Below are 13,463 nucleotides of genomic sequence, written 5' to 3' on the forward strand. Positions count from 1 at the left end.
CAACGTAAATCATAACCACTTCATTATTAGAGCCATTTATTGGCTTAATCTCAGTTCAAGTAAAAGTAGGAATGTCACAACTCAATCCAAATCGAAAACTTCGACTGATGTATGAGAGTGGTTCAGACGAAAGAATTAAGATGTGTGAGAAATCATAAAAACTCCACAATAAAATAGTAATAACTTTAAATATACTTGAATCCCACTAAATAAACTATGTAGTACTTTTGTCTAAGTAGAACCACTGTGCTTATGATACAGAAACATTAATAAATGTTTAATTTAATTTAAATGAATAATTGCTAAGACTGCGTGCTCAGAGATCCGTGCACGTGACTGGTGTGACTCCATGGATCAGAAGGGTCGGCCCCAAGCCGCTGGTCACTGCATCCAGCTGGGATAAGTACTGCTGTGACTGGCTGCGGAGAGCAGGGGGTTGAGGTAAATACAGGAAGCGAACAGCAGCCTGTGAGCTGTGTTCTGTCAACATGCGGTTCACTGCATACAGGAAGTCCTCAGACAGGGCCGCCATTGGTGCTGGCTCCTTAGAGCGCTCCCCCTCTGGCAGAGCAAAATGCTGCACCACAGAGTCCCACGGGACAATCTTTATGCTCGCTCTGATCCTCAGCTTCTTCAGCAAGTCTCGGAACGTCTCCTCGTTAACCACCCACCCCTGGTCACAGGAGCCCGTCTCCACATTCAGGAAGATTCTCATTCTTGCATGGCGCCATTTGCTGGACATGTTGAGTACGCAGGCCATCTGCAGCAGAAAGAGGCTGCACACATCCTGGTAGTCACAGCTGCCTGGCTGGAGCAGGTTGAGAGGCCACACATCTATCGTTCGCTCCGATCCGTCTGTTTTACTGCCTTTATCTTCCCCCTGCAGCTGGTAAAAGTACCGACCAAGGCACACGTTTTTATTCATCTTTGTGGCGTCAGAGATGATGCCGACATACTCCTCTGTTGACAACCACCGAGGGCTCTCCACGTGTCGGACGGGGGGGAAATGAGCCTGCAATGAAGGCAGGTCCACACCAAAGTTATACTCCCCATCACTGCTCTGTCCCACCGATGAATGGCAGAAGGCAGAGTCCTGCAGGAAGAAGTCGTCAGGTGTGCAGTTGTCATAGAAACCCAGAACCAGCGTGTTGGGCTTCATGCCACCTTTGTACAAAAATACACATAGAACCAACAGATCAGGCAAAGATACGACAATCTCCACAAACTGCAGGCAAAATGGGATGAATGTGTTTTTACCCAGTCCTGTGATGCGCAGCAGATGTTGTGTTCCCTGTCTGACTGATGGAGACAGAGTCAGGTCTACAAAGGCCTTCACCCCAAGTTTATCAACCAGGCTGAGCCAGAAGTTGTACTGGGTCTGGATAGGGTCTGATGGCAGAGAGTCTGGAACACAACACATTTCATTAGTTGTGTTTGCTCTCATAGGAGATAAATGTCTAGTGTGATTTTCTATATATCTTTTACTTGATTAAATTAGAAGACGTAAAGCAACACTAAACAGTTTTGATGCTTTCAAACTGGATCCAGTGATTCTGGTGGCAGAAACTTCAGCAACTTCACATTGGACCACACTCTGGTGCCCTCTGCTGACCAGATATGGCACTTCACACTTTGTGGTTCGGGTAGGTGCACCAGTGGTTTAAGGACATAGCTGTTTACTGTGCCTGTGGCTAATACAAATGCTAGCAGGTAGCTTTATCAGTTCACTGACCGTCAATAAAAAGCAGGACAAGATTTTTTTTCTTTCTGTTAGCATCATGGCAGAGCCTAGAAGTAAAAGTAAGAGAGAAATATCTTTGGAGGTGAAGCAAAGCTTCCGTTAACTCCGGGTTAACTCTAGGGATGCTCCGAGCCGATCACGTGATCGGAAATTGGGCCTGATCACGTGTTTTTGAAAGGATCAGAATCGAGAGAAATACATCGAATTTAACCTTTAAGCATGATGTTTTTTTAACAAATCAAATAAAGCTCTACACCCATTTGGCCAATTGGGCGAGTTCTCATAGGTTGGATGGTTAGTACTAACACTTAATTTTGATGGTTAGCAAACACCTGAGTTAGCTTTGTTCTGCTCTTTCTGCTGATTCTGCTTTTTTATTACTTTGTCTTTGCTTCTTTTTGTTCCTGAGTTCAATTTTTATTTATCGCAAGTAATATCGTCATCGCAATATTATTCACTGTTAACGCATATCGCAGGTTTTCCTAATATCGTGCAGCCCTATTTTAAAACAACAAACATGACTTTTTAAATTCATCCTGAGATAGAGAATTTTAAATTGAATAAAAATGGCTTATATCTAATTTCGTTAAGTTCCTCTACATCAATAATATTTGTTTCTTGTACAAAAACAACATAGTAACGTCACACAAATTACGGCAGGCAAGGACTCAGACACAAAGTGCCGCTGTTTGCAAACCTGCTAACAAAGAGCTAGCGTGTCTCCTCAGGAGAGCTAAAATATCTGCACCTTGGTGGTATTTTAAACCGGACATCAAAGGCAGAGCTACAGACACGTGTAATGTGTGCATATTGAGTGTTCAACATACTGGACACAACTCCATGATTCGCTGCCTTCAAACAAGCTGCTTTCACTGTCGGCTTTTCCCTTCGGGCATCAACAAAGCAAATCACCGTTCTCCATTAATCCCCAGTTTACCTCTAACAGTCACAGTTCACAGTGATGTCAGACAAAAATGCGGAGCCAGCCAACAGACTGAAAAACATCGGGGGTTTCTGGTTCTCCTGCAGCACAGGTGCTCAATACGCCCCGCGGATGGCTGGACCCTGCTCCCGGTGCTGCGCAGTGGAGCTACAGGTGTTATGCAGAGAAAAGTGACCCTGCCTGCAGAAGGCTCCTCCTGTTTGCTCCGTCACGTGAGCACGGTTCACAGCTGAATGTTGAGGGAGTAAACAACTTGAAATAAAAGCAACGCTGCTACTTTTAAGTATATTCACAAAGTAAAGAATTTTTTAATCGGTGTACTTCCTAAAACAATGAAAGTGAAACTTAAACGACAATTTGGATGTTTTCTTATTTTAATATGTTCTAGATTATTTTCCCGCCCTTTTGTTCTTATCTTAATGTTTTGCTAAAAGTCATTTCTTTTTTTCTTCTTATTTTAATGCTTTTCTGAAAAGTATCGGATCGGGACTTGGTATCGACAGATACTCAAAATCAAATGACTCGGAATCGGATCGGGAGCAAAGAAAGGTGATCAGAACATCCCTAGTTAACTCAGTTAGCTCAAAGCTACATTGGTTCGGATTTTGATGGGTGTCAATCATCTGCCCTCACCCTCACAGCCCCACTCAGCTCCGCCTCTTTGACCAGTTATGTATTTCCGACGAGATGCACGGCACGGTCAAAAAGGCGGTGGTGGGAGCCACCCACTGAGCTTCAATACGGCTCTTAAGAAACTTACGGGTGACATCATGGAGGCACCGCCCATCTCATTTATACGATATGTAGTTGATTGGTCTTAATGTTAGCTCTTTGTTAGCGCTAGCTACAGAAGGCTGCTGCAGGGTTGCTTACGACATTTGTAATTCTGCTTTTAACCAGTAGGAGGCAGTAACGAGAAAGTTTAAAGTGCTGCTTTAAGGAAGGGTTTTAGTCTGAATGTGAAACCACTTTGTTAGCTAAGACGAACACAATCCAGTAAAACATTTTTCTAAATGTTTATATTTTCAGATGAGAAATGAGCCTCACCCAAATCTCCCAGCTGAACATGACCCAACACATACAGCCCCCCCTTCTTCAGCTGGTTCACAAACTGGATGAGCTGACAGGAGGAGCGGGGGTTGGACACCATCAACAGCACCTGAGGCCTCCAGAACTTCACATGATCTTTCCTCACGTCCAGCATCAGCAGATACTTCCGAACCTAAACCAGAGGGGGCGACAGAGCGGTTAAAAATCAAACAAAAACATCCTGTCTGACTTTGCAAGGATACCTGGTGGAAAATTAGGGCCTGGCTGATGTAGCCCCAGCTGCTTGTGGGAGATCTGTAATGGAGGAAAAGCAGCAGCAGTAACAGGAGGACGATGCTGCCTGATGAGTACACAGGGTTGATGACGAACATCATCACCAGACAGCTGACGATCCCCAGCAGGCAGGTGTGCCACGAGAAGAGCTGGAAGGTTGGTCTGCCGAGACAAACCGTTAAAACGTGAGATCAGAGTAAACCGACACAGAGGCGCAGTAAATGTTTGTTTAATTGATTAATTAATTATACAACAATAATAAATCAAAATACAACAATGCATTGTTATGATTTGCAGATTATTTCTCTGGTGATCTCTCTGGGATGAGAACACTGATTTATCTTAATGAAATATGCAAAAACTACAGTGATGTACATTTTTGAATGGTTTCCAGAGCTCCACGTGCAGACTCAAACACAGCACGAGCATCACAGATTAAATCAGATTACAACACTCTGGTCCGTCTCTGACAAAACGTTGCTATAACAACACTATTAATTCTAAATATCAAAATTTTGATTCCTGAGTTTGATTTTGTAGCACCAGGTTGACCCCTTAGGCTGAAAAACGGAGAATTTCTAGCTCAACTATCCACAAGATATAAATCAGTCACATTGTAGGTAAACGTTACATCAGTGCTTACGTACAGCGCTGATTAGACTGTTTCAGTCAGCCTAAAATATGTGAGCAAGGACTTGAGCAAGACTGTGGTGACCACATTCAATAAAGGTCGCCAGAGTCAATAACAGCATGGGGTTTTCAAAAAGTCACGGAGATAACCTTTGATAACCTGGGGGTTAATGCTGATCTGAATAATTGCTTCAATTCTTTCATTGCTAGGACAATGATGCTTCTGTGTGGAAACCCAGATACCAAAAAAAACCAAATCAAAAAACTGGAAACTGCACATTTTCGTTTGCAGATTGAAAACAGCATGCAGGCTCATTTCCAGACAGGGCTTAACAGCCACAAAGTTACAGCCTTCAGCAGCAGTTTCTGTACAAAGACTGCCTCCACATGTACATCAGACAGACAAAAGAACAATGTTAAGGTGTAGTGGCACACACACACACACACACACACACACACACAAAACCGCAATTGATTAAAAAAAGTATCCATTTACCTGAAATTTGGTGCAGATGCCCATTCAAGAGCCAAACAGGCCAGATCCACAGCAGCATAGAGGAGCAGGTAGAAAACCGTCACCAGACCGGCTACGGCGTTGAGCTGGCCTGCAAACACCACGCACTGACACAAACGCACCTGGAAAATTAGCACGGCCGGGAGATTTCATCTCTAAAATTAAATAAGTCCGTGGAAACACACCTGTGCCAGGCCCCAGGTGTACAGCACCGCCATCCATGGGTTCCCAGATTTTGATGTAATGGCAGCTGGAGCCAAGGGCAAACCTATTAAAAAAAGAGAAAACAATATTATTTTTTTCTTTTCAGGGAAATTACCCAATGTATAAAATTATTGCACTAAAACCCACCAAAGAGGTGGTCCACAGCAAGTGCGTGGAGTATCCGTGACGCTCCGATCATGGCGCACATCGCAGCTGACAAGGAGGCACAGTAGATGCCAATGGTGACGAACGGTGGCCATAGATTTATTCGCTGGAAAAGCCCATAATCCTGAATCAACAGGGTCCTAAAGAAGAGAAAACATGTTTCTATGATCTGTCAAAGCCTTAAATTTGATCAAAAGCTTAAGAAATACAACTCAGACCTGTCACAAGTGGCGCTGACCACGAGGAAGAGGAGAAGGTAAACTGTGAAGGTGTAGAAAACGGCTGCGATGGTGCCTTTAGGGATGGACACACTCGGTGTCTTTAGCTCTCCTTTTAGAGATGGAGGAGACAGAATGGGAATAAAAACAACATTAATCTGTGATCTGACCAAGACATCCCGTCAGGGTGTGCCATTAATGATAAGGTGTCACCTGACATGTTGGCTCCAGCCATGATCCCGGTGCAGCTGGTGAAAAGGACGGCAAACACGGTGGCGAAAGACATGAGTGAGTTGGTGCTGTAATCTACAGAGTAATCAGCTGGAGAGAAACAAAGAAAAACCTGTCAGAAGTAGAAAAATCCCACAGCTTTGCTTGTAAATAAGTCGTCTTGTCATGATCCAGCTCTGTCCGCCCCATCTCCATGACAACCACAGCCCGCTTTCCTTAGACTCATCTGCCATACCTGCCATACCATTCCCCTCTTGACCCCATCTGGATACCTTTGCCCACCTCTGATTCCTGATTTTGACCCTGGACCTGTCTCCCGATTCCTGCTTCAGCAAGCCTACCCCATTTTGGATTACTCTGCTCGTTGTCTTCCTGGTTCTGACCATCCTCCTGCACAACCACTTGGATCAGCCATTGGGTGATATCCCTGAGCCACCAGCTCTTATATCCCTGCCTGCACTACTAAGGGATTTTAATAAAAATTTTAAACGCGTTTTCATTGTGTACGGTGTTCCGTTCGGGTCCTCACAGTCAGCCATTGCAGTTTCCACACAAATAAGGATCCAGTAAAAACGTACCACCCAGGTTTTTCCTCATGGTGGTGGCGCTGAAACCCGTGTAGCTGGTGTTGTAGCGGAGGGTTTGGTTATTAGGTCCCTGGTGAGTGATGATAAAGTCTAGAGGCTTAACCGCCACAGAACTGATGAAGATGGACAGTAGTGACACGGTGACCACCAGCAGGATGGCGAAGGCGGTGCGGGAGTAGATGTGGGCGCCGACCAAACACACGAGGAGGCACAGCAGGAGGATTACAGAGGAGTACAGAACGGTGTACCAGTAACCCTGAGGAAGGACCTTCACCCCCTCTGAGATGGGGGATTCTGAAACAGGAAGACAAACTTCAGTTTTGACGGATGCGAGATAAAAAAAATTATAACATTAAAAAAGGTAAATAGAATGCAGGGAACTTACCAGGATCTGCACCAAATATATCAAGTATGGCTTCCACAAGTCCCAGAACGTACTCCCCACATGCAAACACTTTAGCCAGGAAGAACATCAAACCTATGCTTCCTCCAAACTCAGGCCCTAAAGAGCGGCTTACCATGTCTGGTTACTTTATTAAGGTTGGTGAACCAGATGTCATCGGTGAACAAAATCCAGCCAGACACCAGAAGCAAAAGCTACACCCAACAGGTAAGGATACAGTAGGCTCCGCCCCCCTGTATCGCTCCGTTGGTGGAAATAGCACAGATGGAAAGTATTGTGAGAGAGATGATGGTGTAGGCTACTATCAGCATCAGGAGACCCTGCAGCAGCCCTGCATGACCAACCACAAACCCTGCAAAAGGAAGACCACAGCACCACGTCATCGCCACGATTCAGCGATGACAAATCAGTATCGGCACACCTGCTTCACACACACCTGTTCTCAGGAACAACACAATGCTGAACATGGAGAGGACAGTCGGCACCATGACACCGAAGAAGGTGTTCAGTCTTCGAGGACTCTGGGTTGGTTTCCCAGAGCTGGAATCCTGGGTGGAGTCTGATTGTGATCCGCATGTCACCGTCTCCAACGTCAGACCACACACCCCCGACATGATCAGAGGAGTGCGTTCGTTTGGCATGGCTGAAACTTCTGCTTAGCTAGCTAGCGCTGTGAAGAAGACACCAATCAGGTTCAAGAGAAGAGAGGTGATGTCTATTCTTAACAAAACCACTCTGGATCCAGTTTATTACACACAGCTGTTTGATCAACACAAATGGTTTACCATCAGATCTGCTGTTGCTTTTAATTGTAATTTGTGTCATTAATTCCAATTCTGTTCTGAACTTCCTATTATAGACTGCCCTGCCTAAAACTCATAATTACAGTATGCAAACGTTTTAGGCAGGTGTGGAAAAAATGCTGTAAATAAAGACATTGTGACTCCAAACATCCAGCCAAAATCTTCAAGAACTATCTTCAGCGTAAAGAAGAACAAGAAGTCCTGGAAGTAATGGTCTGACCCCTACAGAGCTCTGATCTCAACATCATGGAAAGTGTCTGGGATTCCATGAAGAGACAGACGGATATGAAGAAGCCTGCATCCACAGAGGATCTGTGGTTAGTTCTCCAGATGTTTGGAACAACCTACCAGCCCGGTTCCTTCAACAACTGTGTGTAGCTAGAAGAATAGCTACTGTTATGAAGGTAGTGTGGTCACACCAAACATTGATTTGATTCAGATTTTTTCTGTAGCTTAATGTTCTGTTTTTTGTTGATTGATGGAAATAAGTTATTAACACTTCATTGTTAATGCATTCTATGTTTACTGCTTTTTTCACACCTGCATAAAACGTTTGCACAAGGCTGTACCGTAAATACTAATAAACTATGGCAAAATCTTCAAAAACCAATACGAGGAATGAGGAAAAAAACAAATCTAATGTTGAACAAAAGGGGAAGATCTCCAGGTTGAGTCTGATAAAGACTTTGTTTGAATTTGCACACCAATAAAACATAAACAGTACATGATATTCTTAATAGCATCAGTGAATAATATCTACAGGCAGACCAGAAGGGTGGAAACTCTGACCAGAAAGAGTGTGATCTTTGTGCCCTGAGGCAGAGCAGCAAACAGGATTGATGAAAATATCTGCATGAGCTCAAATCTGTCCTGTAAACACTTCTAAATGTTGCAGCTAAAAAGATACGTTCATAAATATGTCAAAACTCTAACATGAAATACAAATAAAGGATACAATAATGCATGATAAGTTTTATATACATTCACATTTTAAAGCTTGCATCTGTATCAGGATGCATTTATGATAGCTAGAACGTGTTGAGGCGGCTTGCCCATCTTTAAAGTATAAAGATCTACAGTAAATGTACACACACACACACACACACAGTAAATGTGTGGACATTGTGGTGGTGGACAAACAACAGAGGACAGCCGTTGTGGCTGATATAGCAACACTAAGTGATGGCAACATCAGGAAAAGGAACATGAGAAACTAGATGAGTACCAGGGCCTCAAAGAAGAACTTAAGAAAGCCTGGAGAGTGAAGACATCGGTGGTGCCCGTGGTGATCAGGGTAGTAACCCCCAAACTGGAGAAGTGGCTAAAGCAGAGAACAGCTAAGATACTGCAGAACCCTCAAGCTCCCAGGCGTCTGGTAGAGGACCCGAGCTTGGAAGGATGAGACCATCCGCTGAGGGTGAGATGAGAATATATATATATAGGTGGTACAGCTTCTTAAAGGGACACGTACGTCGCTAACCTACACACATCTTTTCAGTTTTTATTATCAAATTTATTGACATGGGAAAAATTATCTCGATAAGTCAGAAATGTATTGCCCAGCTCTAAAACGACCCTTTATGAAATGTCACTCAGACTTCTACCTCCCTCTCTAGTCAGAATATCACACTTGCAATTTCAGAGTAGTGGGCCTCTAGCCTGACCAGCCAGTCCCATGCTTCCTTATGAGAAGCAATGGGTCTGGGAACTCTCCCATTCAAATAACCCCACCCCCTGAGAATTCTAACCAAGCCAATCAGCGCTGAGCAGCGTACGTTACACACCATAACACTCAGTTACTCACAAACAAGAAAACAGTGTCTAAAGCTGAGTTTGCAACAAGGAAGAAGCGCTAAAAGCCTTTTTTTTCTAAAAAAAGAAAGTCTGTGCTGTTGCCAGACGCCATTTTTGACTACAGCTGATTTTCCGCCTTTTTTCTGACTGGTTATTTTTGAGCTGGCTTGTCCCGCCCCTCATGTGCCTCTCTGCCTGTGAATAACCAGACTAGTCCTCTGTGTAGAATTAAACACAGGACGAGTCTGGCAGTCCAGGCTAGTGGGCTGGCACCTGTTGGAGCTGACATACCTGCCACTGCAGTCTGCTTCCAGCATGTTTCCTGCATGATTTAGATCATGAACGCAGCTGATTTGTTTAATGAGGTGATGGACCGCTCCTGTAGACACTAATGAGGTCTGAGGAGACATTTCAGCATTTAGATTGAGGTGTTAAAAAGACGAAGGAGAAAAGTTTCACCTTTGGTTCTACTAAACGGACATTAGATGGTGCTAAAAGCAAGCTAAAACTGCCTAGTGTGCCTTTAACAGAAACACCATCTAGATCCTTTTTTCAGCAAGACACTTTTTGCTAGATTTATGAAAAGAATCAGAGTCCTGCTGCTAAACTAGATGAGCTAAATGATGACGAAAGAAAAACTGAAATACTAAATCAATCACAAATGTGAAAGCTAACTTTTGGAGCAGTAACTACTGGTCTCACAAATCACTCAAATGATTCAGCAGAGAGCTGAAAGGAGGGAGATGAGGCTTCAATAATGGTAACTGTCCTTGTTTGTCTGACTCTCTTCTACCACTTGATGAGTTTTAACGAAATGCACAGAAAATGATCACTAGACTGATTAACTTTTGGAGTTAATCCCTTTCAAGGTGCTTGCCACCGCTAATCACTCTTAGTAAACACAAGACTATAGATAACTTTGTCAATTTGACAGAATTTGAGCTAAAAAATAATTGACATGATAGTGGCTGAGAGTGGTTATCAACATAAACTCAGACTGCTAACAGATCACACATGATCTTGCATGGAAGACAATCATTCTATAATTTCCCAACACACACACACACACACACACACACACACACACACACACACACATAAATTTGTACTTTTTCTTATGAATCCTAACTTTCCATGAGAATTACAGCTCATTATACTCACATGTCACTGTGCTCACGGGTACTTTAATATACTTTTTAGCATTCTGTAAGCCTTTGATCTAGACACTAAACCCATGGGAGGCACCCAAGGAGAACCTGTGAGTCAAGCTTGTGTCTCATGCTCCTGCTCACACTGGAGGTTGGTATTTGCAGTCAGCTGACTCACAGTAGATTGTTTGTTTCAACATCTGCAAACCAAACCAAACGTGTCATCCCAACCAGGCTTCTCTCTGAACACGTGGTGTCCTACTCTCTTTAATGTTTTATCCACAACAAGGAGACTTTTTTTTTTATCACAGGAGCAGGTGAAATCATCAGCTAGGAATCACATGACGCAAAAGTAGGCAAGAAGCAAGCATGACCAGGCTTGTGAAGGTCCCAGAAACTGGTTCTAGTCTAATTATATTTGTACAGGAACAACAGAGGCTCAACTTTTGTTTATGAACATGTATTTAAAGTGACAATGTGCAGTTTTTACCGCTGATCTCTGGAAATATTGATCGAAATGTTGTTGAAAAGAAATTAAATGATGCCCAGATTTAGAAAAATATTGGCAGCTTTATCACATATAACCATAAAATTGGTTCTAAAATACATGGGAAATACATGGTCTAGGCGACACACTTCTACGGGAGCCTGTGAGGACAAAACACATTTACTGATTTGTAACAAACTGTTAAAAAACTTTCGCCATTAATAAACGTTGTTTTACACATTTACCTCTTCACTCGTTGCAGAGATGAACAGGATTCTGGTGTGCTTGTCATTTTGCTGGAGGTCAGAGGGGTTTTATTTGTTCTATTTTTGAGGCGGTTTTGCTGTTTTTAAATCGTTTTTGAGAGAACTGTCATTTCTGTTGAAGTTTTAATTTAAGTCTATAAACAGTTGTTGAAAACAGGAAGCTTGAGGCATTGAAACGTGTTTTATGTATGGATCTGTATCATTTGGCAGTCAGTTCCGTATTGGGGATGCAGTAAATATAGTGACGCACTGGATTTATGATGCAGCTGGAGGCCGTATGACGTCACCCCTCCCCCCGACACCCCAAAATGATCTAACAAAAACCCAAACCAGCGTTTCTATCGCGTGAATGTTGCATAAAAAGTTAGAAATTAGCTAAGCTAGAATTAACGGCAGGGTCGCGGGATTGTTCTGCCGCTCAGAAACGTGAAGGTCAGGAAGTTGCCGCTCCGCCCGAGCAGCTCCAGTAAAAACAAAAGCGATCATCATCAATGTGCCACTCTAACCGCAACATCCAGGATCTCCACAACAACAAGCATCCTGCATGTTTCAGTTCCCCGCTGAAACACTCGCGCGCGCGCGCGTACACACTCACGCAAAGCATACCTCGCTATGAACTTCTCCGCTCAGTTTCATCCACTTCCTGCTTCTTCGGTGTAGTTATGAGGGGTGGTCCGCCGCAAAAGCCAGGGGGGTGTTACATCTACAGTGACGTCCCTGAGCAGATGTGACCAGAGCAGTCCGGTGGAGCATCTGTGCCGATAAGAGCTGTGAAGTAACCTTTCTCCCGCCTCCACCCGCCGACCGCAGGATGCTAGGGAGACGTGCAGCCCAATAACAGCTCGTGAACCATGGCACGCCTCGTCCCCTGTTATTTGTTCAAAGGAGTCACGAGACAGATAGGCTCCACGTGACTTTTTAAAGAGGAGGGCTAAATATCACAAAACGAAGTACACTGTAGCAGGCAACGCTCTCAGGACCCCTGTCACGGACGCGCTCTCAGACCTCCAACAATTTGCGCATGCGCACAGTCATGATCTCGGAAAGTTTGACGCAGCAGCCCTCATAAGCGGCACAAGCTGAATAATACAACAAAAACAACCCTTAAAATACCTTTATGTGGCCGTGAAGGGTTTTTTTGTTTGTTTTCGTTTTTTTAGATGTTTCATGGTCATTGTTTAGCAATAAAAGCATGACTGGAATCTTTAAAGTTTTGTCTTCTGCTTATTATAAGGACATTGACATCTTCTGATCATGTGATGAAAGTACAAAAAACTTTACCCATGAATTTAGAAACGGTTTAGGTCGTTAGTTTTATCTAATTTGGCCTAAGTAAAACTTTTTACCATGCTTTTTGATTTTAACCTTCATTGTACTATGTTTTATTCTCTTCAACTTAGACCTTTCTTAAAATTATTTAGAGACACTTGATATTGACTTTACGTTTATTTCTTTTTCTTTATCTTTCTTATTTTTTGGAAGTTTGTCAAAAATGTACATTATTATTATAATAATAATAATTATTATTATTATTATTATTAGTTCAGGTTTATGAGAGTAGAATATTCTGAAATGGCTAGAAGTGTTTTTTTTTTATTTTCAATCACACCAAATAAAATTTGGGTCTTAGGAGGTTGAATGGGCTTCATAAACTGAACAATTAATTTCTTTGCAAAACACAACTTTTGACTTTTTACAGGCTATTGAATGAAATTATAATCAGGAGTTATAACTAATTGTGCATCCATATTATTAAATGTGTTATTTAGAAATAAATAAGTAACTAAAATAATTGAAATTTAATTAAATCAATTAAAGCGTAAACTGTCTTGTTTCTTTTTGTTCTTTGGCTTTTGACAACTAAGCAACTGTCGCACTCATAGTGGCCATTTATTAACCTAACAACAAACATGTTCACAAAATTTAGAACTGCTCCTGTAGTTAGTGGAAATATCCATCCATTCATTTTCAGCCACTTGTCTGGAATCAGGTCATGACCATAGATG

The 13,463-nt window shown here is 42.8% G+C and overlaps 1 protein-coding gene across 3 annotated transcripts; it reads right to left on the reverse strand.

The window, feature by feature from the left end:
- Positions 1-23: 23 nt before the first annotated feature.
- slc12a9 (solute carrier family 12 member 9) lies at positions 24-12,282 on the reverse strand. 3 transcript variants are annotated; one of them, XM_015960924.3, is made up of 14 exons: positions 12,064-12,282; positions 7,396-7,629; positions 7,177-7,311; positions 6,942-7,079; positions 6,548-6,850; positions 5,952-6,059; positions 5,739-5,850; positions 5,503-5,660; positions 5,337-5,419; positions 5,134-5,258; positions 3,977-4,169; positions 3,732-3,906; positions 1,258-1,404; positions 24-1,164 (listed from the first exon to the last, which is right to left on the reverse strand). In XM_015960924.3, the coding sequence occupies exons 2-14, from the start codon at positions 7,598-7,600 to the stop codon at positions 317-319; spliced, it is 2,730 nt and encodes a 909-aa protein (XP_015816410.3). In that variant the 5' UTR covers positions 7,601-7,629; positions 12,064-12,282; the 3' UTR covers positions 24-316. The 3 variants fall into 3 exon arrangements, with proteins under 3 accessions (XP_015816410.3, XP_054586557.2, XP_070411407.1); XM_054730582.2 differs by lacking the exon at positions 12,064-12,282 and adding an exon at positions 10,718-10,840; XM_070555306.1 differs by lacking the exon at positions 12,064-12,282 and having other exon boundaries at positions 7,396-7,731.
- Positions 12,283-13,463: the final 1,181 nt, after the last annotated feature.

The sequence above is a fragment of the Nothobranchius furzeri genome, chromosome 10 (assembly GCF_043380555.1).
Source record: "Nothobranchius furzeri strain GRZ-AD chromosome 10, NfurGRZ-RIMD1, whole genome shotgun sequence".
In the NCBI taxonomy this organism is placed as follows: domain Eukaryota; kingdom Metazoa; phylum Chordata; class Actinopteri; order Cyprinodontiformes; family Nothobranchiidae; genus Nothobranchius; species Nothobranchius furzeri.